This window comes from Girardinichthys multiradiatus, chromosome 7 (assembly GCF_021462225.1).
Source record: "Girardinichthys multiradiatus isolate DD_20200921_A chromosome 7, DD_fGirMul_XY1, whole genome shotgun sequence".
Classification (NCBI taxonomy): Eukaryota; Metazoa; Chordata; class Actinopteri; order Cyprinodontiformes; family Goodeidae; genus Girardinichthys; species Girardinichthys multiradiatus.
The window spans coordinates 36,192,637-36,215,754 of NC_061800.1; the positions used below are offsets into that span (position 1 = coordinate 36,192,637).

The 23,118-nt window shown below is 38.4% G+C and overlaps 1 protein-coding gene across 1 annotated transcript; it reads left to right on the top strand.

Moving 5' to 3' along the window:
- The first annotated feature begins 1,099 nt into the window (after positions 1–1,099).
- On the top strand, positions 1,100–13,681 carry LOC124871587 (eIF5-mimic protein 2-A-like). The gene is made up of 12 exons (XM_047371010.1): positions 1,100–1,247; positions 1,749–1,822; positions 3,095–3,271; positions 4,412–4,506; positions 4,614–4,679; positions 4,816–4,951; positions 10,087–10,196; positions 10,375–10,545; positions 10,854–11,000; positions 12,379–12,517; positions 12,779–12,901; positions 13,007–13,681. Exons 2-12 carry the CDS (start codon positions 1,759–1,761, stop codon positions 13,036–13,038), a joined length of 1,260 nt encoding a protein of 419 aa, XP_047226966.1. The 5' UTR covers positions 1,100–1,247; positions 1,749–1,758; the 3' UTR covers positions 13,039–13,681.
- Positions 13,682–23,118: the final 9,437 nt, after the last annotated feature.

A 23,118-nucleotide genomic window follows, 5' to 3' on the forward strand; every position in this document is an offset into this window, starting at 1 on the left:
ACTCAACGAAATACATTACATAGATTAATAACACACAAACAGATGTGTTAAAGTCTTTTTCTGTTAATTATCATAATGTTTCCGCTGACAGCCAAAGAAAGTGCATTTAAGATTAGAATATTAAATCTAAAACATTTTTAATACAAAATTCTGGGCTTAATGAAAAGTATGTTTAATATCTGCTTAAAGGTTCTTATGTTCAAATGGTACTTTTAATCTGACACATCAGCCTGATCAGAACACATGTTCTAATTTACTGAATATGATTTATTGAATTTGATAAATGAAAGGTGCATATTTGTCCCAAGTGTAGCCACCAATGGTACATTTAAGGCACTAAAGCTGACTAACTCTCTTTGCAAATGTTGAAAGTAAATTTTTATTTAAATCAGCAAAAAATACAAACATAATGAAATAAACTGTAAAGAATGAGAAACAACACAGAGATCATACTTTATTGGTACAGAAAATCGATGTCTGCGACAAAGGCAGTTGTTACATTCTGTCCCAATGGCACCCCATCGATCACTGCAAACATTTCACAATGACACTGCATGTCACATATTGTGTCATATGTGTTTTTTTTGTAGAACACAGATTAAAACAGGCTAAAGTGGTTAGGTGAAATGAAGATGTGAGACAAAGAAAAAAAAAATGAATGCTGGTTGTATTTGGAGCTCGGTTTATATTTGGCAAGCATGTTTGCCTAGACTGGATTCAATCACTGAAGATGTTAAAGGAAAATGTCTGAATGCTTAAATTTACGAGGCGAGTTTTACTGCACCATTAAAGTTTCCCTTGAACCCACATGGGCATATTCATCATCCTCCCGGCAGCACACTATCCCCCTCCTGTGTCTTAATTTTACATCGCAACGACATGCTGATGAACTGTTTAATGACTGGCTCGGTTTTATGTGTTCAATACGCAGGACTGAAGCGCGTGTTACATTTTGCTGGACTTTTCTTTCTTCGTGTATTCATGTTTTGCAGGTTATTCACAGAAAGTGTATATCCATGTTGTTAGAGAAGGCTGAAAGTACATCTGATCACACATCTTTAAGAACTGGAAATTAGCAAAGTTTAAATCCTCGCAGGTTTGTTTTTTTCTCTGTGTGGGGACGGGTAGTACGAATGCGCATGCGCGCTGACGTATACCGTTTCCTCTTCCTTATACCTTATTGAGCTTGAGTCCAGTAGCACCACATTTTTTCGACTGACTGTTTTGTGATCCAAAAAGGGATTTCGGTAAGTTTTTCCGTTGTTTTCTCGTCATTTAACCGAGCAGTTGTTGTAAGTTTAATAGTGACGTCAATATACCCCACGAAAATCAATGTTAGCTAAACGCTCGGTGTAGTTTAGCTAGCTGCCTCAGATATTTCTAAATCTGAGCATTAACGTCAACTTATTTGTTTCGGCCTTGTTGTTTTGTCAGGCGTTGATCCGTATTTTGTCAATTTTAAGCTAGACATTTGTACTTAAAGGATTCACTTTTTTATTTAGTGGTAATGCTAGGTTCATGTTTTTTGTTGTTAGTAACGGAAAACAAATGCGACACTGTTGATGATGGCTTATATTAGTGATTTACGCCTAGTTGTCAAGGTTTATAAACTCTAGTTCTTCAAGTTGCAAATTAACAAACGTGACTGCGACTAATGCCCGTCCTTAAGTAAATCACATTATTGTTCTTTCGCTACAACGTAAAAATGTGTGTTATCGCTGAGTCTTGCCTGGCTTCTTGTTTTCCAGAGTGTCTTTTATGAATAATCAAAGGCAACAGAAGCCGACGCTAACAGGCCAGCGTTTCAAAACTAGAAAAAGAGGTAAGCATTACGGTTCACACCACAACATTATAGCTTTTATTTGTTCATGTATTTTTGGTGTGTTGAAAACAAATTTAATGCATGTTATTTGATGTGTGCTATTGATGCTGATCTTATTCGTATGTCTTTAAATATTGTATTATTTAAATGTAGGGCTCCTTAGCATGTCCTGACTTGAGGGATTTGATTTAATCATTTTTGCAATTCTGCAAATTATGGAATTAAGAAAATTGAGTCTGGAGAAATAGCTAAAGATAAAACTAAATTTTTTACATTAAATTATGTTTAGATGACTTCCTTCATCTTTCATTTGCCCCAAAAACTTCAGTTTTTGTCTGATTGTTTGTTTGCGGTTTGAGTTACTAAGGCAGATCCCATAAATGTTTTTTTTTTTTTTTTTTTTTTAGGACTTAAAACGATTCAGGATTAATAATAATCTGATTATAATTACTGATTTATGTAATTTATCAGAGTCAAATCCATCATCTTGTGGTAAACTGAGTAGATTATAGGAAATAGCCTTAAATCACTGGTTGTCGTACCTGGTACAAAATGTCCCCAAGACAGGTAATTATTGCATTGTTTATATAAAATGCCTTGTGACAGAAGTCTCCTTTTCATGCTGTAAAAAGCCGAGTGCAAAATGATCGAAGCTGCTTTTAGTACAGAATGGTGATGGTGCGATATAACCCAACCAGGAATAGTCTCGCTTAGGCTAGCATTGTTTGGGTAAAAGTGGCTAATATTGGAAATAAGTTGCCATGTAACAAAACTAAGTCATTATGTAAATGACTTAGTCTGTGAAAAGGGAAGAAAACAACTTTAAAGCAGTACTTGCCCCATGTAGACAGCACAGAATTTTAAAAAGTTTTAAAAGTATTTAATATGCCAACATTGTCATTTTTAACCCACAGCAAGCTTGTTGCTAATTTGTGACGAATATTTCTAAAGTTAAGTCAGAGTAGGTGTATTGATGCAATTAATCATAGCCATTTAATTCAAAAATGATGCATACAAACTAAATAATTGAAGGAACTGCTTAAAAAGATTTTTAAAAAAAACTTATTTTGGGAATAGCTGCCAGGACACTCAGAACACTCTGATACAAGTGAAAAATCCCAGGTGTTAATTCTACATTGCCATTTCACTGCTTAACAACAACAACCAAATCATCTTTTAAAGGGTCATTAGAGGATATTTGTATAATTTACCAACTGGTCATAAGTGGTTGGCTTCATATTACTCAAGAACATTTCTGGGTTTTTTCCACAGATGAAAAAGAGAGGTTTGACCCGTCCCAATTTCAGGAAAGCATTGTGCAAGGTCTAAATCAAAGTGGTTCTGATCTGGACGCTGTTGCGAAATTCCTCGATAGCTCTGGTGCCAAGCTCGACTACAGACGATATGCTGAGTCTCTGTTCGACATCCTGGTGGCCGGAGGAATGCTGGGTGAGAGGCCTTACAAAAATCTATTAGAACTTTATACTTGGTCAAGCCATCAGCAGGCCATCAGTCTTGGTGCCAAATGACAGCGGAGCCTTAGAGCAAAGAGCACCAACACTGGTGCTCCTCCTTTCAAAGCTGTGTCTGATGTGGATCCATGGTTGTGAGTCCCCTGAAATGCCTCCACCACCAGATCTGCAAAAAGCAGAGTAGGAGAATGAACCTGATCCTTCAGCCTGCCTCTTTCAACCAACTTGTTCAAACATGTTACTAGCACATAGGATCAACACTTTACAATTTTCTAAGTCCAGAAAAAATATCTACTGCTGGAAAAAAAACATATTGGCCACATAAAAATATATAGCTGGCAGAAAAGGGAAAGTAAGTAAGATCAGTGACCCTCAAACACCATTGGTTGGTACCGGACTCATACTTGGGTGTTTTTGCTTGAGAGTCAAACAACCAGTAACTCCTGATCTGTGAATGCTGTCTGTAGGGTATTTTTTAGTATTTGTTTGCACCTTTGCCTTTGAGACTGCTTTCACAAAGACTCAGTATTGCCCTTTTTCCATTTGTACCTGCTCTACTCTACTCGATTTGGGTTGGCTCTACACGGTTTGGTTTGTTTTCCATTACGACTGAATACCATCTCAAAGTGGGCAGTATCCTCAGTAGCAAGGTGGCCCCACAGTCTGAAAAAGTAACACAAACACAACCTCAGCCTTGACTGCTGCTCAGTCTATGGCTGTTTTCAGACTCGGAGTGAAAGAAGAGCCAGAGGAGGCTGCAGGCAGCAAGGCAAAGAACTCTGGATAGGGTTAGGGAAGAGAAGAGAGGGAAGCCATGGAGCGGTATCAAACCGAAAGGTACAAGCTGGAGGACTTGTGTGGGTAAGCTAAGGCTAGCTTGCTATAGTGATCATAAACTAGCCCAGCAAACAGCAATTTAAGGGTTGAAGATATTAGTTATTATTATATGCTGTGACTATTGATGACACACCCTACCCAGTCAGTGACCAACAGTCTGAATGATACTAACCTGGATAACTGAATATGTGAGACAGGATTAACAGTAAGTCTAGATCAGAGAGAAATTGCCCAATACTTTTAGATGGCAGATGAATGAATGACTAATTTCTGTTTTTAGCCCCAGGTGGTACTCTGTCTGAAGACATGATCTGCACAGAATTCTGTGTCTTCAAAGCACAAGAGGACATGGAGACCATGCAGGCATACGCGCAGGTGAATTATCCAATTTTTGCCCCAAATAAAATCTCAAAGTACGTGAAAGATCAATGTGATGTAAATGTAAGTAAAAATTGCCAGTCATACATATTTTGTATTTGTAGGTCTTCAACAAGCTCATCAGGCGTTACAAATACTTGGAAAAGGGATTTGAGGAGGAAATCAAAAAGGTCTCTTCTATGTTACAGAAATCTTTACTTGCCTTACCATCATTTTATTTTATTACTAAATTTAAAGGACTAAAACAACAATGTTTAATTCAGTTCATTCAACAGAATTAAATACCATGTGCTTCCTGTTTGGCAGCTGCTGCTTTTTCTCAAGGGCTTCACAGAGTCTGAACGCAACAAACTGGCCATGCTCACGGGAATTCTGCTGGCCAATGGTAATATCTCTGCCTCCATTCTCAGCAGCCTCTTCAACGAAAACGTGGTCAAAGAAGGTAACCCGTTTAATTTTTCACTGGTGCTTATCGTTTATTTCCTGTGGGCACCAATTAGAGTCGGCGAGCTGTTTAGCTTGGAAATTAATCTCTGCAAATTATTCTGGAGTTTGTTGTTGCAAATCAAGATTTATCACCACGTGAAATAAATCCTACATGAGAAACTGAGGTCTGTGTTTGTGTAAAGGAGGATGTATGCATGATTAAATATAAATGTGAGATTAGTGATTTTCTGTAAGTACATGAAGAAATAGAAGTGCAGAATAGTGTGCCGCATACAGTGCTCAGATTTCCCCCAAAGAGTTTAATTTTAATATTTTTTTACACTGATTGGACAGTGAAAGCCAAATCACAAATGTAACTATCCAGTCAGAGATTAGATGGTTTTGGTTTTTTGTTGCAGGTCATCTGACCGTAAGTCGATTTTGAAGGATGGTGACGAGAGTTCCCATGCAGTTTAAGTGGGCTCTAGTTTGTTATATTAAAAGCAAAATGTAACTATTTAAAGAGTAACGTAACCCCAAATCAACTTTTTTTTGCAGATAAACTGTATAAATTGGACCTTAAGGGTGCTCTCTTTATGTTACTGTGCAATTTTGACATTTTATGTAAACTTGTTTATTTATTCAATATTTGTCCAAAAACCGTCTTAGTGCTGCCCTCTTTGGGTTGAACGGTGGCTACTGCAGTTGAATTTTCCTATTGGTTCATACGTACAGCTTGATTATTGTCTAAGTCACAGCCCAGTGTTCGGGTATAAACCACCTCAGACACATTCTGTCCTCCACTGCCTCGGAAGCACCGTCTTCGGGCTCAGAATAATCCACCTCAAAAGATCTATCTGTGCCGAAACTACCAGCGTCGCTCTGCTCACTCTCCAGGTTTCAATATGTCAAATTAAGCTAACTGCCACTCTCCCTCATCCTCCTGACCACACCCCCTGCTTTACCCCTTCTGCTCTGGTTTTGCTTTTACATTGGATTTAGTTACACTTGTTAACTTGTTAAGTATGAATAAAGCACTTCGTTGTGTTAGTTCTGGTTTATTCATGCAGCACCAGTTTGAAAGCAAAGTGATCTTTAAAAACATCAGCTAAGTTTAAGGCAACAAATCCATTTGCCCTCTGATCTGACAGTTAGTTTTTGGACTAAGTTGTCATCGTGAGGCTTAGAGTGCATACAAAATGTACACATTCATCTTTACAGTCACACACTGTGTGAAAACTTTCAGCACTGCTTTATTCAGTTGTCTCCTTTGTTTTTGTGAAAAGATTGTTCACCAAGCAGTCAGATTTTCTTTGTGTTATAGTAGAGCTTCACTCGTTTGTTTTTACAAGTAAATCTGTTCTTTTTTCTTTCTAGATTCTTTTCTACACAGGCACAAGCCTGAATTTCTCAGGAAGATTTATTTCACTGGGACAAAGGTTGATTTACCAGTTTAACGTTTAATATCACAGGTTGGCAATTATTTAGAATTGGTTTTCTGCTGGTAAAACGCTGAAAAATGATGGAGTTAGATGGAGATTAGGCTCATATGTGTTGGATTCAAAACTACTACCGTTATCAATCATCTGCACACATTTTTTCTTCGTTTATTTTAGACCATAGGAAAAGAAATCAGAAGAGTCTGGTCAGACCTCAAAGTAAACTGGAAATCTGTATCAACAAGGAAAGCCAGATTAATTCATCACTCATTAAAATATCAGATTTTTAAAATAATTTTTAAGTCACATGTTTTTTGTTTTGTTTTTTGTATTTAAAATGGGCCAAAGGACCCAACAGCCAAGGCAGTTGATGTCTTATGCATGTTTTCATGTTTCCTTTGAAAGTAATGTCCTATCTTACTGTAATGGGATGGAAGTTTGTTTTGCTCCTATTACTTGCCTGAATCAAGTAATCAGTGGACTTTCATTGCTGTATTTATGTTTTAAGCTTTTGTTTTTTGGTTTGTTTTTTTGGACCTTCAGAACTAAGGCGATGTTAAGTCTTTCAGTCAAACATTTCGGGTCAAATAGCTGTTGCTTCTGAAAACCTGTTGCCAAATATGCGCACAAATACGCATTGTGGCTGGAATACATCAGGCTGTCCTTGAGTAGCTGAGCAAATGGAAACTGAAGATGTATCGATATGAGAGATTAAACGATCATAGATTTTTGGTCCATTATATTTGGATTACTGTATTTTCCGCACTATAAGGCGCACCGGATTATAAAGCGCACCTTCAATGAATGGCCTATTTTAGAACTTTTTTCATATATAGGGCGCACCGGATTATAAGGCGCATAGAATAGAAGCTACTGCAGTCAAACGTTTGACTGGGGTTGCGTTATGCATCCACTAGATGGAGCTGTGCTAAAGAGAATGTCAACAAAACAGTCAGATAAGTCAGTCAGTCAAACTTTATTAATACACTACAAACCAGCGTTCTGATAACTCCATTCACTCTCATGGTAAGGTCTCCTCTACATAGAATTCTATTGAATAGAGCCAACCGCACGTTAGGAATGCATTGGAGTCTATGAAGTTGAAGTTGAAATCAAACGTTAGTTAAAACGTGAAAGGGAACTTTTCCCTGATTCAGTAAAAACGTAAAAGAAACAGTTTGATGCACTAAATGAAACGTTAGTAATGTTAACCTTTTCTGTTTCTGTCCCCTGACCGTAGTCTGATGACACAGGGGAGACGCTTTCTCCAGGGCCGAAGTTACTAGTTTCCTCGGGGTTAACTCCCTCACTCATACGTTGCTGAGTTGAGCATGAAGAAACAGCATCAAAACACTGAGTTGTTGACGAGATTCGGGGTTCTTTTTAATGACTTTGCAGCACGTAAAAACACAAGGCTTACAGACTCATACACCGCTGCTCCGGTCGCCGTCTCTACCCACCCCACACAAACAATAATACCGACGTCACTCCTTCACTCTTGATTCTCAGCTACGGCAGCACACAGCGCCACCTCTGTCCGGAGGAGTAATGTCAACATCTTCCATACACACACACGAAACATACACCCCACACACTGAGCTTCTAATCACATATAGTTCAGGCAATTCCTGCAACAGTACATTCAAACGTTATACACACACAAGTGGTGTTGGACTAGGAGTAAGAACAGTACAGGTGTTTACCGCTATTACTTCGGCGACGCCCCTGACTACGTTAGCCGTAATGCTGCAAGCGGTGCGGCTTTGTAGTTTACCAGTCGTACTGAAACATTTTGACAGAGCGCCGTGTACAACCAGTATGGATCAACCAATTAACCAATTGATGCATATATAAGGCGCTCCGGATTACAAGGCGCACTGCCATTTTTTGAAAAAATTAAAGGTTTTTAAGTGCGCCTTATAGTGCGGAAAATACGGTATTTGTCAACTGAAGTTTCTCTTTAAGAGCTATAGATGAACAACTTTCTCTACTACTTTTTCTAGTTTCTTGATTAATTGAAAGTAATATTAATAAAAATGTAATAACATTTTATAATAAAACAAAAAATTTTTATTTCAAAAACTGCCAATAGTTACAAAGCAGTCATTGCGCTGTAACTATTGGAAATCGCAAATTCAGTCAAATTCTGTCGGTTGTGGGGCAGCGGTATCTGTTAAAATTAACCTAACTAAAAAGAATTACAGAATATCTCCTTTGCTCCTTTAAAAGACAGAAGATACCTCCCAAACTTATTTGTACTTCTTAAAATATCAAGGTGTAGCATATTTGAAAGATATCTAAAAAAAAATCTGCAACACCATTCAAAGAAGCAGTGTCTTAACATAATATTTGAGAAAAAAACATGTTTTATTAGTTAAATATTTAATCAATTTATCGTAACTGCACAGGAGTACTAAGACGCCTTCCTGTGGTGATCCATCATTAATGATTAATATTAGCATCAGAGGCACGATCACACAGTGAGAGAAAGGTAGACGAGTGTTAAACAGAATTTCTCGTTTTTCAAAACATCAAAATGATTATAGAGTTAACACTTTAAGCCGTCTTTTGCATCTTACATTAGCGATTTGCATGGTTCATTTAGTTTTTTTTGTGCATTTTTAACTGCAGTCCCTGGGAGTTTTCCCTGTAGAGAGAGACCTTTGCCTTCGCTGTGAGATGCCCATAAGGCTTGAGAAATGTCCAAATCCTGGATGTTCAATGACAGAAAGACTTGGACTCGTAAAAAGACAAAGCAACATTGCCATAACAGGTTCAGCTTCCTATTATTTGCCGATATCTGAACTCCCTGTTGTGGCAGTTTGATTAACCAGCCAACATACCCTTCTTTTTAGAAGTTTCTTATGGCTTTGCTGGTATTTTTGACTTTATTTAAAAAAATTCACAAATTTTGAAAATGGTTAATTTTGCGCCCTCTTCCCACTGTAACAACATCTGCACCAAACTGTTGTTATTAGAGTGACTTGTAAGATATGGTGAGTTTACGGACCTCTCACTGATTAGGTATTAAATGGCCATTCTCAGTAGAGAGATTATATCTCTGTGTATCTCGATTTGACATTTGAAGTGTTAAAATAGCTTTCTCTCTGGAGCAGCAAAAAAGAAAAGCCTACATTTCTTAATGACAACAAACAGCTCAATTTTCAAATAACAGTTATAGACCACATATGTCTACAGGCTGAGGTTATTAGCAAGAAAAAAAAACCAAAAAATGAACTGTCTTATCCTTGGTGTAAATCTAGGTTACCATTACATCTTTGGATTATTAATTGGTTACTAAACGATGCAGATGGTGTTGTGAGGGTTTCCTGGCTTTGACTTGGTTGTTTGTCTTTTGCTGGCAGTAAAACAAAAAAAGGTGGCCACACAAAGACTGCAGCTGATGAATAGCCCCAGCTAATCGAGCCCCACCCATTATATCCATCTCTTTACCCTTGAAGCTTGGAACTTTAAATAGACAGACTGAATAGTCATCTGCTTCACATTTTCATAAATGTAAAGGTGTTGAAATCCTGTTTGTTGAAATCATATTATATAGATGTAACCCGGCCATATCCATCTCCATCTGCTTGATGGTCTTATTCCAATTAAAAACTGCACACTTGGGTTTACCGATGTATTACAGAGGCCTAACTTAATCCTGGCAGATCTGTTCGCAGCAGCTGACTCACATTATCATTCATTTGTTCAGGTGTTTCAGCCTGCTTTGCTGTGAAACTCTTTAAATCCTGGCTTTCCGAGAAGGACATAAACTCAGTCGCTGGCAGTCTTCGGAAGGTTGGCATGGACAACAGGCTGTTGGTGAGAAATGACACATTTAATACAAAATTATTACCACAGAATTGGGTCTGAAAAGTGTGTGGGCTCTTAAATGAAATCACATACATTTATTAGTTTAAAGGTTTGGTAACTATTGTAACATTCAGCAGTTAACTGTAGTTAATGGACAAAAAAAAAGTCCTCCTTTGACTCCTTTCAGGAACTGTTTCCAGCCAACAAACGCAGCAGTGAGCACTTTTCTAAGTACTTCAACGATGCAGGGCTGAAGGAGCTTTCAGACTTCGCCAAAAACCAGCAGTCTATAGGTACACGCAAGGAGCTACAGAAAGAGATTGAAGATCTGATGTCACGAGGGGACACCCTCAAGGATGTAAGTCCACTTAGTTTTCCCGCTTTTCTGACACTGAGCTCTTTTTATGTAGCACCCCACTGAGAGCAGCTCTGAAGATTGCTTACTTCTTGACCTCTGCTTGCCATTGTCTTGTGGAGTGGCTGCGAAATGGATGCAGTGAATCGATGAAAAGTTTCTGCGATCCATTCAGCCTTAACAATATTGTCACCACCTGCACGCTTCTGTGACGGGTCTAATGCCTAACATATCCGGACGATTTGATTAGCAGCAAGATTCTGCACACGCTGGCTCTGGTTTGTCTGCATTGTCATTAATTTTTTCTGCAGATTATCACGTACACCCGAGAGGAAATGAAGAAGAGCAACATCTCGGAGCAGACCATGGTCGGAATGATTTGGTCCAGCGTGATGAGCTCTGTGGAGTGGAACAAGAAGGAAGAGCTGGTTGCAGAACAAGCCATTAAACACTTGAAGGTGACACGTCTGTTAAGTATTTGTAATGGTCTGTTTTCTCTCTTTAGCCTGTGACAGTAGATGGAAGTCGAAAAAGAAATTTGACTACCTAATTAAACTGGAAGATGCAGCCAGATCCATGCAGTTGTAGGTTTATTGCTTAGGAGAGAGCATTTACAGTGCCTTGCGAAAGTATCCATACTCCTTAACATGTTTTGCATTATATCTATAAATTTGAATATAGGTAATTGGGATTTTATGAGATAGACATTCAGTACCCTGGTTACTAATCACTACACAATACAATACCAACAAGTCTCCTAATTATTAAATTAACACTATTGTAAGTTGATGAAATAATGAACAAACAGCATAATGAAGACCAAGGAGCACACCAAACAGGTCGGGGATAAAGTAGTGGAGAATTTTAAAGCAGAGTTAGATTCTAAAAATATATCCTATAACTAGATCATCTCATTGTGCTCTGTTCAATTCACCTTCAGATAATAGAGTATAGCACAACCACAAAGCTGCTGAGACATGGGCATCCACTTAAACTGACAGGCAGTGCAAGGAGAGCTGATCAGTGAAGCAGCCAAGAGGCTGTGGAGGAGCTGTAGAGATCCACACATTAGCTAGGAGAATCTGTAGACGGGACAGCAATCACTGGTGAAAGAGTGGCAAAAAGAAAGCAATTCGTGAAAGAAAGCCATTAGGAGTCTTATTTGAAGTTTGCTACAAGCAATTTAGGGAATAATGTGAAAGACAGCGATCTTAAGATAAAATCTCTCAGATAACAAAATTGACATTTTTGGCCTACATACAAAATGCTATGTGTGGGAGAAAAACTTAACACTGCATATCATCCTAAACACAACATCCCCATGGTGACACATGGTGGTAGCATCATGCTGCGGGGATGTTTTTCTTTAACAGAGAGAGACAGGGAGCTAAATACAAGGCAGTGCTGAAAGAAAACCTGTTAGAGGTTGTTAATGAGTTGAGACTGGGCTGGAAGTTCACCTTCTAGCAAGACAACAAGCCTAAAAATATGGCCAGAGCTACAATGATTCAGATTAAAGCATATTCACATTAGAAAGACAAAAGTTGGTTCTGCCAAGTATCGACTTACTGGGGCTGAAAACAAACACACTTCACATTTATCAGGTTTTTGATATATTTGCTAAAAAATGCAAACCATGCATCAGTTTCCTTCACATATACTAGTATACACTACTTGTGTTTAGGTATGAATACTTTTGCAAGATGCCAGCAAATTAGAAAAAATTTTAGAAATCAGAGGAGTATCCCAAATCCACCCCCTGTTCATCAAAACCATCAGAATTTCATTGCTTATTACAACAGTAATCTTATCTCTAAAAATGTGTCACATTCTCAGCAATACAGCCCGCTGCTGAAGGCTTTTACCTCCCAGGGATTCTCTGAACTCACTCTTCTGCTAAAGATCCAGGAATACTGCTATGACAACATCCACTTTATGAAGGCCTTCCAGAAAATCGTTGTTCTGCTCTACAAAGGTGAGTTAATTACGCCCATAAGGCTCCTGTTTCCATGTTTGCCTTTTCGCATGGAAACGGACTTTGTTTTGTGGTGGGAAGCTGTGAAGGCATGTATGAATGGTGCCAGATGGCCAGAGATTATAGCCAGAAAGTTGGTCTTGATTGATGTCATCAGCAGCCCTGGTGAAGATTCCCCCCCCACCAAGCACCTGGGGACACATCTGTGCTCCTGGAATCAGCTTAAATAAATGTTCGTTGTTTCTTTATTTTTATTTCAAGCGGATGTCTTGAGTGAAGAGGCAATTCTGAAGTGGTACACCGAAGCCCATCAGCCCAAAGGAAAAGGCTTTTTCCTGGAACAGATGAAAACGTTTGTCGAATGGCTCAAGCACGCAGAGGAAGGTGGGTCGCTCGCTCTCTCTCTTCAGCTAAGCTGCTGCTAATTTATATTATTATTTAGTGTGCATCGATGTTCGAGAACACTAAACGTCATTTTATTCATTTCAGAGTCCGAGTCAGAGGAAGAAGAGGCTGACTGAGGATGTCAAATGGCAAATTTAATGCATAATTTCAGTTCAACAATTTCACCATTTAACTTTACATGGGATGCTGTCCCAACAACTTCTTTTTTTTTTTTTTTTTTTTTATAGAAATCCCTTAATGTTCTTTTCTCTTTTTTTTATTCTCTACCTCTGCATATCTTGTTCAATTGTCATAGAAGGGCTTTAACATTCTTTGGACCTGCCTCCTCTATAAATCATTACTTGTTGTTCAGGCTAAGCTGAATTGATAAAAACTATAATTTACATTTTTTAAGGCAGTTTCCTTCTAAATTAGCCAGTTTGATGCGAGATTTGACAGCTGCTGTATTTAGCTTAGGAGCTCTTATTTGCCAGAGGTCCATCTGTGTAGCCATGCTATGGAGTGATGTGTAAAAGACAAACTGTTTTCTGACCTCATTTTAGATCTCTGCCAGTGACATGACAACGTTTGAATTTACTGCCGGTTTTTAGATTCCGCCTCCTTTATTGGCAATGGGCCTCTGCCATTTTACACAATCATGTTTATGGTGGTAGAGTTGCCCCACAAAATGTTTTTTTTTTTCTTCTTTTTTTTAGAAAAGCTTATGTGAGTTTTGTAGGGGTTTTCTCTTTTATCATATAATAAATAAAAAGAAACAATCGTCTGGACTGCTGTTTATATTTATACATGATAAAAGCTGTGTTACAGTGCAAAAGAATTTTGAAAACCTTGAACCGTTAAAATTTGATCAAGTTATAACCTCAAAAATGTATTTACATTACATTTTACTGCAGTTATAGCTCCAAGTCTTTGGGGGGTATTTCTCCACCAGCTTTTCATAACTAATGTCTGAAAAAGGTGCCCTGTTTAAAAATGAATCTCCTTCCAAGTCAAGTCTTTTGCTGCCTCTAAAATGGTTTCTTCTATGACTGACCTGTATTGGGCTCAATCCATCTTCCTCTCAAAGGCTTTTCCTTCCCATGCTGAAGAAAATCATCCCCGCAGCATGATGCTGGAGCCACCATTTCCGATTGTGGAAATGTGTTCAGGGTTAAGGTTTCTGCTCCATGTAGGCCAATAATGTTAAGTTTTGGTCTAATTTGACAATAATATATACTTCCACGTTTGCTACGTCCTCTACTTGACTTGCAAATGGAGCTTTTTGTGGCTTCCTTTCAACATTAGCCTTCTTCTTCCCACTTCCATGTTTGTGAGCGACTAATACAGGGGTTGGACAATGAAACTGAAACACCTGTCATTTTAGTGTGGGAGGTTTCATGGCTAAATTGGACCAGCCTGGTAGCCAGTCTTCATTGATTGCACATTGCACCAGTAAGAGCAGAGTGTGAAGGTTCAATTAGCAGGGTAAGAGCACAGTTTTGCTCAAAATATTGAAATGCACACAACATTATGGGTGACATACCAGAGTTCAAAAGAGGACAAATTGTTGGTGCACGTCTTGCAGGCGCATCTGTGACCAAGACAGCAAGTCTTTGTGATGTATCAAGAATCACGGTATCCAGGGTAATGTCAGCATACCACCAAGAAGGACGAACCACATCCAACAGGATTAACTGTGGATGCAAGAGGAAGCTGTCTGAAAGGGATGTTCGGGTGCTAACCTGGATTGTATCCAAAAAACATAAAACCACGGCTGCCCAAATCACGGCAGAATTAAATTCTTTTGTGTTCCTTGGTCTCTGTCCCGGCTAAAGACAAGTGTCCCCACAGCATGATGCTGCCACCACATTTTACAATGGAGATGGTGTGTTAGTTTCCTACCACGCAGCTTTTTGTGGAAAATTTCTTTTGAGTTGTATTTTGTGTTGGTTTATCAGATAAGGTTTTAAATGACTACGTTATCATTTTATTGTGATGTAACAAAATATGCTAAAAAAAAAAAAAAAAGGTTACAGGGGTGTGAATACTTTTGGAAGGCATTGTACAATGCATAGTCATAGAAAAAATGATAAGCAATCTTTTGAAATAGTTGCATGTACAGAAATTCAAGTAATGCATCTTTTGTTTCTTTTACCCTAAATGTTCTGTTTCTACTGGTTGATTTCTTCTCGGGTCTCTTAATCAACCAATCAGGGAAAGCTGCTTGACATTCATAACCAGAGGTGCAAACAGCAATCTCACTTTTTTTTCACTATTACCCCACTTAGAATCGTCATTAGGGTGCAGTCATTAGTGCAAAAATGAGAGCGAGATATTTTGAAATGATATCAACACAGAAATCAATAAAAATACATTCACGAAGTCAGAAAGTGTATTTACCTGTCCAGTTTGGTGTATATATACATGTAAATACATAGAAGGATCATTCTACACAGCTAAGCACTATCAGCTGATAATCAGTTTTGCTCGGTACCAACAGATGGCAGTAAACCCTTAAGAGATTTTTCCTTCCCCATTAAGACATGCCAGAGTTTTTAGAATCAAACTCGGAACAGAAAATGCCATTTTAAAGAAATCCAACTATAGTATTCGACAGAACTACAAAGTATACAACACAAGTATTTTCTCTTCCTCTCTGTCTCAGGAGGAATTGTTTTCCTGTCGCTTTTATTTAGTTGCTCTACAGAACGTGAAACAATTTGGGAGAGTCACATGCCGGCTGGAGAAACATGACTGCTTATGAGATTTCTGTGAGGGCATGCAGGAATAATTGCCTCCTCCCCATTGCCATCACTACCAACCCAAACAGCCCTGCACAGTTCTAATCATAATGGGACTGTTCTGTGTGCTGCCTTCCTGCTCAGCCACACACCGTGGTCTCCTTTCTGCACAATGAGGAATGCGGTGCTATAATGAGGTGTCCGAGCAGTGTCCCGACATATCTGCTTGTTCTTCTTATTTGCCATTTTCAGCACTTACATCTGCTGGATATTCCAGGGTGTAACCTTCAGTAGATCTACCTTCAAATTGCAGTGCAAAAAATTGGTGTGGACGTCATGCAAATTATGTTTCCTCGATACCCCGACCTTATATGTCCCTTTACTATATCAATGAGCTAATGAATGTATATTTCCTTTTTTTTTTTTTTTTTCTTTTAATGACATAAAAACTGGTTAATGATAGACGAACAGAGACAGGCGTATTTCAGTCAGCTGGACTTTCTGGTTGAAGTGAACACAGCGGCAAAACGTGTAAGGGAATGCCAGTGGAGTTGTGTAGAGCAATTATTCTGAATTTCACACTGCGGCTTTGGTCAGTAAACATGACTGTGACTGCAATGCAGACCTCATCTGAATAATGCTGTCAGAGAACAGGGAGGGAGAGGCCAATGGTTTGTTTGAATGTGAAAAGAGAGACTTGTGTTAATTACTCAGTTTTGAACAACTACTAAAAAAAAAAAAAAATAATAAAAAAAAACCTGCCCTACCTCACTCCTACTCAATCGTGCGGTGATGTGCCAAGCACAAAAGGAGCTCTGTTTTTTGTAACAGGCAAGTTTCAAGTGAGAGCATTTTGCTTTGCATTTTAAGCAGTGTCGTGTGGCAGGCACAATGTTTTTTTCTTTTTTTTTTTTTCCTGTTCCGCTGTTTTTATTTTTATTTTTTATAGAAGAATCAGGCAAACACTGGGTTTATCAGCCAGGTGAAATATGGAAATGAGCCTCAACATGTTTGCTCGCTAAATACTGCCAGTTTGTCCTCAACTTCAGTCGTTAGTGAACATCCTACAGCAGAGCAGCCGTCCTGTCTGGTTGCAGTCACGGACAGCTGAGCACCTCTGTGACGGCAAACAGCTGTTCAACTCAAGAATACCAAAAAACGCTGTTATTGATGCTGCGGGGTGAATTCCAACATCTATACTTGTTCGGTCTTCTAGAGGCAGGCGGCACAAACAATACTGGTCACAATGTTTTTGGACTCCTGGTAAACATTTGTAAATGTATTGTTTATTGCAGTGGTATAATCTCAAACTAAAATATGTGAGATCATTTTTTTTTTATTGAATACCTTTTTTCAAGTTCATCCCATTTGGGTTCTTTGGATGTAAACATGACGTTACACAGTGGCCCATTTCTTTTAGCCAAAATCTTCAAAAACAAAATGAAGTTAAACAAAATCTCCAAAGATGACTATTAGACAGCTGCAGCAAGGAGTGGCTTTTTGTGGTGAACACATTTCCTTAACTCTATCTGCTTGCCAGCTAGTTGTTTGAGAGCATTTTTTTTTTCAGTCCTCCCATTCCAACTGGGAATGTGTGAAATTGGCAAAATGCTACTGTGGCTTTTGTTGAACCTCTGTGCTTTGGGCCGATAGGACTACATTTTCGGCAACAAACATCCAAGGTATGTCTGTCATGAAGCAAAAAATGTAAAAGCAGCTCATGCCCATTTTAAGGATAGTTAAGGATAATTTCCCCTCGGGGATCAATAAAGTATCTTTGAATTGAATTGAATCTGTGCTGCAGTGGACCTTTCTCTCTCAAAATATGTGGTGCACAAACAAACATGTTCTCTCAGGACCCCAAGTCCTGGTGAACCTTGGTATAACGCATGGTATCATGAACTCTTTGATATACCAAGACATTTCAAGTAAAACTCTAGTGGTCCTTTAGAAAAAACAAGTATGAATTGTCATTTCCGTTTTTCTGCAGAATTGTGATCCAAACACAACATCATGGTCATCTGAGTGCTTTTGTGTTAAAGACTTATATAGTCTTATGTAAGAACTGCATCATTATCCTGTTGGCTGACTTAGTTAAAGTATAGCTGGAATATAAATTATTGTCCAACAGCCGAAAAGTTTTATAGTGTAAAGTTTTATAAAATATTCTTAAATGAGGTCATCCCTCAGGTCAAGTTAACGTTTGTGCTCAAACAAACATTTCCTCATTTGGTTTTTTGAAAGTATATTTACAGGACAGACACAGTCAGAAAAAAATGAGGCAAAACTTTCCAAACTATGTCAATATAAGATTACCTGCATATAATCATTTGACAGTTATGGATTTCCTTTCTTAGATAACTTCTTAGCAGTTTTAATTATGTAATGAACTGGGTTTGATTGTATTTCATAACAATTAGGACAACATTGGACTGTATGTCACTGGTTCTGAATCTGACTGTAGGATTGGATTGTACTGGAATAAATTGGTTTGAGTTGAACTGAATCTGAACCGAATTGGATTCAGTATAATTTGTTATATACAGTATTTGACCTATTGACCTTGTAAAGAAAGTTGAGATAAAACATTTTTGCAATACCGTTTAACATTATTCGTATAGCAATTTATCACGTTACAGCCACAAACTAAAATTTGTTTCATTGGGATTTTATGTGATCAACCAACCAATTGTAACCATAAATTTTCTTGAATTTTCTTTAACTGATGTTTCAGCTGTACATCTTCAGAATATAGCTCAAGCCAGGTCAGAATGGATAGAGATCGTCTGTACATTGGAGCTCTCGCTTGAGACCTTAGTCTCATGCAGCACCTAAAATGTTTTCTTTCATGATTGCATTGGATTTGCCTCCAACTATCTTTCCATCACCTCTGACCAGCTTGCTTGTTTCCACCCCAAACACACAAACAGCATGTTGCTTGTAGGTCTCATTCTGCATGATTTGGTCTCATTTGACCAGAGCACTTTCTTGAACGTATTTGTCTGTGCCCCACATGTTTTATAGCACACTGAAGATAGACTTCTTTTTATTACTTTATTGCAACAGTTAATCTCCACTGGCCCATAACAATAACATTTGTGGAGTGCATGAGTAATAGTAGTCCTTTCAGCATATTCTCCCACCTGAGCTGTTGATCTCGGAAGCTCCTCCACAATTACCATGGGCCTCTTGGCAGCTTCTCTGATAAATGCTCCCCATGCCATCCATGTCAGTTAGTTGGACTTCAATGTCATGGCAGGTTTGCAGCAGATTTCAAGGGCTTAAATGTGCTCCATGAGATGTTCAAAGCATGAGATATTGTTTTGTAACATTTGGAGTGGTTGTAATGCAACAAAACGAGAAAAGGTTCAAGGGGTATGAATACCTTTGCAGGATAATATAATAATTCATTCTGGAGCTACTGAATAGAATCTGAATCATTAGTTGAATCAAAGTCACTAATGACACAAAAAGGTTAATCAAAGCATCCTAAAGGGTATAAATCGGAATCATTTCCTTTTCATTTTTAATATTACTCTTGAGAATTCAGCTGAGAAAGCAAATTGCTAGCAAATGATTAATATTTACTGGCTTTTACTGGTAAACGTGCCTGTAGTTGCAAATATTTGCACACTGTGTGCTACTTAATTTATGCAATGAATCAGTTGCCAGTAAATTTGAAAAAACAACAAACCTAATGCTGTTGAATGATCTGGCCCTGTGTAAACTGATTTTATACAGGCACGTGTTTTTAATTTGCACAAGACACAATATAGATGCTTGTTTGCCACATCAGTGTTTTTGTTGTGAGCCACCATTCTGGAATGCAGCTGGTGAGTCTTACAAACTTACAACTTGATGTAGGTCTCTTATAAATTATTGCTATTTTGCTCCAGACTTGTTTTCTTTACTTGCTTGGTCAACCTTTAGTTCACAGGTAAAGACTTCAGCCCCCCTCCACTTCAGACCCTCTTTAACCTAACCTGAAAAACAGCTCTGAGTTTCTTTCAGTTTTCAATCATTCTCTCCAACTGTGAGCGCTTCTGTGCAAAACAAAACTTCAAAAAGCCTTGCAGCTGCCACAGAACCATTTAGAGTCTGATTAAAAAAAAACAAAAAACATTTATCAGAAAATTAAGATTTTTGACAACTGAACTGGTCATTGGTTTTCGCACATTTCATGTATTTTTATTAACATCTTAGACTTTTGAGTGTCATTATTCACAGTAAAATGGCCTGAAAGACAACTCAGCAAGGATGAAGGAAGTATTCTGCCAGATTGACCATTGTTACATTTGGAAGATAAAAAGTAAAGCTGGCAAACCTCAGCTGTGAAGGATGAGGTGCCAACAGCATATTCTCTCTTTGTTTAACTGCCGGTCAGCTTGGTACATTCCACATAATGCTGCATTTCATGAGTAAAGACCATTATGTGGAATTATTGTAGCAGCATCTTATTGGTGACAAATTGGTTTAAGGAGAACAAAGTTAATGTCTTGGATGTGCCATCTCAAAACCCTAATGACAATCCCATATTTCATTTGTAAGCAGAGCTGAAAAGGTTTGTTCCGGAAAAGTAGACGTCAAACCTGATTTAGCAACACCAGTTCTGTCAGGATGAATGGGCAAAAGCAGCCCCAGACCATCACACTACCACCACCATACTTGACTGTAGGTATGTTTTTTTTTTTTAATGCTGTTAGTTTTACACCATTTGTAACTAAACATACACCTTCCAAAAACAAATTTTTTTGTCCTGTCATTCAGTCAGTCCACAAAATATTTTCCCAAAAGTCTTCACGATGGTTTTTGGCAAATGTGAGACAAGCCTTTGTGTTTTTTAAGGTCAGCTGTGAGCTTTGCCTTTACATTCTCCAATGGATGCCATTGTGCCCACCCTCTTAAATTGTTGGGTCATAACCACCAATCTTCACTAAAGCAAATGAGGCCTGCAATGCTTTAGGTGGTCAGGTCTCTTTTGTGACCTCCTGGATGAGTAATCTATGAGCTTCTGGGAAGTTTCACCAATGTTCCTTGTCTTCTCCATTTTCTGCTCGATTCTGATAACACTGTATATTGTAATTTTATTTTACCCTTTGAACCTCCCCTCATTGGGGAGATTCAGAATGTTTTAAAATATGATCTTCAGACAGTTTGAATGAAACATTACAGTGTTACAAATGTACTTTACCAGGTCATTGGTAATGGTATAGCTGTTTGGCATTTTTATAGCATACAAGAATGTTGGTATTTTTGGTAAAATATATATTCAGAGAAAAAGTCATAAATCAAATAATACAACTAGTCAATTCTAGTGGTGGACACCAGAGCTCTTAGGGGGGAGGATTTATTGCTGCTAGAAGTTGTGCACACATCACTGTATGATCTTTTGGTCACCACAGTCTAAAATAAGAGCATCTTCATTCCCTACAAGCCCCTCTGCCTTTCTATGTGGAAATGCAGGGAGTATGTAATGGCCTGACTGTGAGAGTCCAGGGATCTAGCAGCTACACTTAAGTCAACACTGAGTCTCATCACAAACATCATTACTTTCTCCTGGCCTGTCCTTTTCCCTCTTCAGTGGCCCAGGTCTGATAGCTGTGTACAAAAGACTAGGCGCGAGGAGACGGATGGCCTAGTTTGATAAAGAGTAATCGACTCAAGGGTTGCTATTTACTGCGTAAGAGCTTGTCTGCAGTTCCATATCCAGAGGATAAAGCTTTTAAGGCATCTCAGAGAGCAGAGTTTATTAACATCTCAGGCATTCAGGCTCACACTGCTTATTCAAGAGTTTCTGCTGATTATTCCGATGCACCGTGATTGTCATCTGGGTCTATCAGGCCACTGCAGGAGGTACAGGAGCCAAATTTAGTTGAAGCAGAGCAAGAAATACAGGACGAGTATTTTGACATGAGCCCTCCTGGGAACACCAAAGCTACATCACAACATTTTGGCTCTGACAAACCGCACTGATAACTTGCAAATGGAATGAAAGTTAACATCTCCAGAATGGTTTTAACGAGTCTCCCAGGAGTGCACAACAATGATTGTGATTCTGGAAGGCAGAGGCAGCATGCAACTGTTGGGTTTGCATGGAGCCCTCAGCTTTCTTTTTGCCTGTTTCTGCAGTTCTGGCTCTGGTGAGCAAGGCAGACTGTAGGAAACATAAAAGGCCTTGACAAAACTGGTTGTTTTGTATGGAATGACAGAGTTCACAGGAGGGACCAAGCTTAATAATTAGCGTTTTAATGTCTACATATAATTACTTGTTTTTTTTTCAACCTTCAAAAAAGTTTTTATAATAAAACTGTAATAATAACTGAAGTGGAGAACAAATTATATATTTGTTTTGCCACATTTTGCTTCAAAACTAGAGGTTTGTGTTTAATGTGCTGTAATATAACATGCAAATAAAATATGTTAACATAAATGCTACTGTGTACATTCTGAGACACACAATGAGCAGGATAATGAGGGCAAGACTCCATAAAAACCCTTAGACATTATTTACATGCAACCTGGTTGTTTGGGAGGCATGCTGAGGAAAAACATTTTCTGTTGGACCACAAATATTAGCATGTAGAGTTCGTTAGGTTCTATTTAAACTTAAACTTAAACCGAGTGGTTTTAGTCAAATGAGCCTAAAATTGAGCTCAATGGCAAGAATTACTTCCAGTGGGGTGTGAATATGTGGAAAAGCAACCTAATTTCCACTGTTGAGCATGGTGGAGTACCTATGATGGTGTGGGCCCTTTTCTGTATCAAAGGTCATGGGAGAGCATGGCATCATCAGTTCTGAAATACGAGAACATTTTAATCGAACATCTGGTGACCTGACAGAAAACTATAAATGAATCGTTTATCTGCACAATAATGACCTAAAACCTATTTACATGCAAATGGACCTCTGGTAAGAAAGTAAAAAACCATTGTGTTATTTTTGACCAGGACATGTTTTTTCCATCTTTAACCTCCAGAATGTTGCCAGAATTAGAAATATCCTATCCAGGAGTGATGCTGAAAAACTAGTCCATGCATTTGTTACTTCAAGGCTGGACTTTTGTAATTCGTTACTATAAGGATGTCCACAAAATGCAGTTAAAAGCCTTCAGCTGATTCAAAATGCTGCAGCAAGAGTTCTGATGAAAATTAAAAAAATAGATCATATTGCTCCTATTTTAGCTTCCCTACATTGGCTCCCTGTTAAATCCAGAATAGAATTTAAAATTCTCCTCCTCACATATAAAGCCCTTAATGATTTAACTCCATCATACATCAGAGATCTGATTGTTCGTTATGTTCCTAACAGAGCACTTTGTTCTCAGACTGCAGGTTTACTAGTGGTTCCTAGAGTCTCTAGAAGTAGAATGGGAGGCAGATCATTTAGTTATTCAGTTTTAGTCCGTGAGGCAGACACCCTGTCTACTTTTAAGGCTAGGCTTAAAACTTTCCTTTTTGATAAAGCTTATAGTTAGA

Excerpts from the sequence above, each read along its gene's own strand:
- LOC124871587 (XM_047371010.1), top strand. The coding sequence starts at position 1,759 with ATGAATAATCAAAGGCAACAGAAGCCGACGCTAACAGGCCAGCGTTTC. Across the intron at positions 10,546-10,853 it reads GAGGGGACACCCTCAAGGAT|ATTATCACGTACACCCGAGA; the intron begins GTAAGTCCACTT and ends TTTTTTCTGCAG. Across the intron at positions 12,518-12,778 it reads CGTTGTTCTGCTCTACAAAG|CGGATGTCTTGAGTGAAGAG; the intron begins GTGAGTTAATTA and ends TTTTATTTCAAG.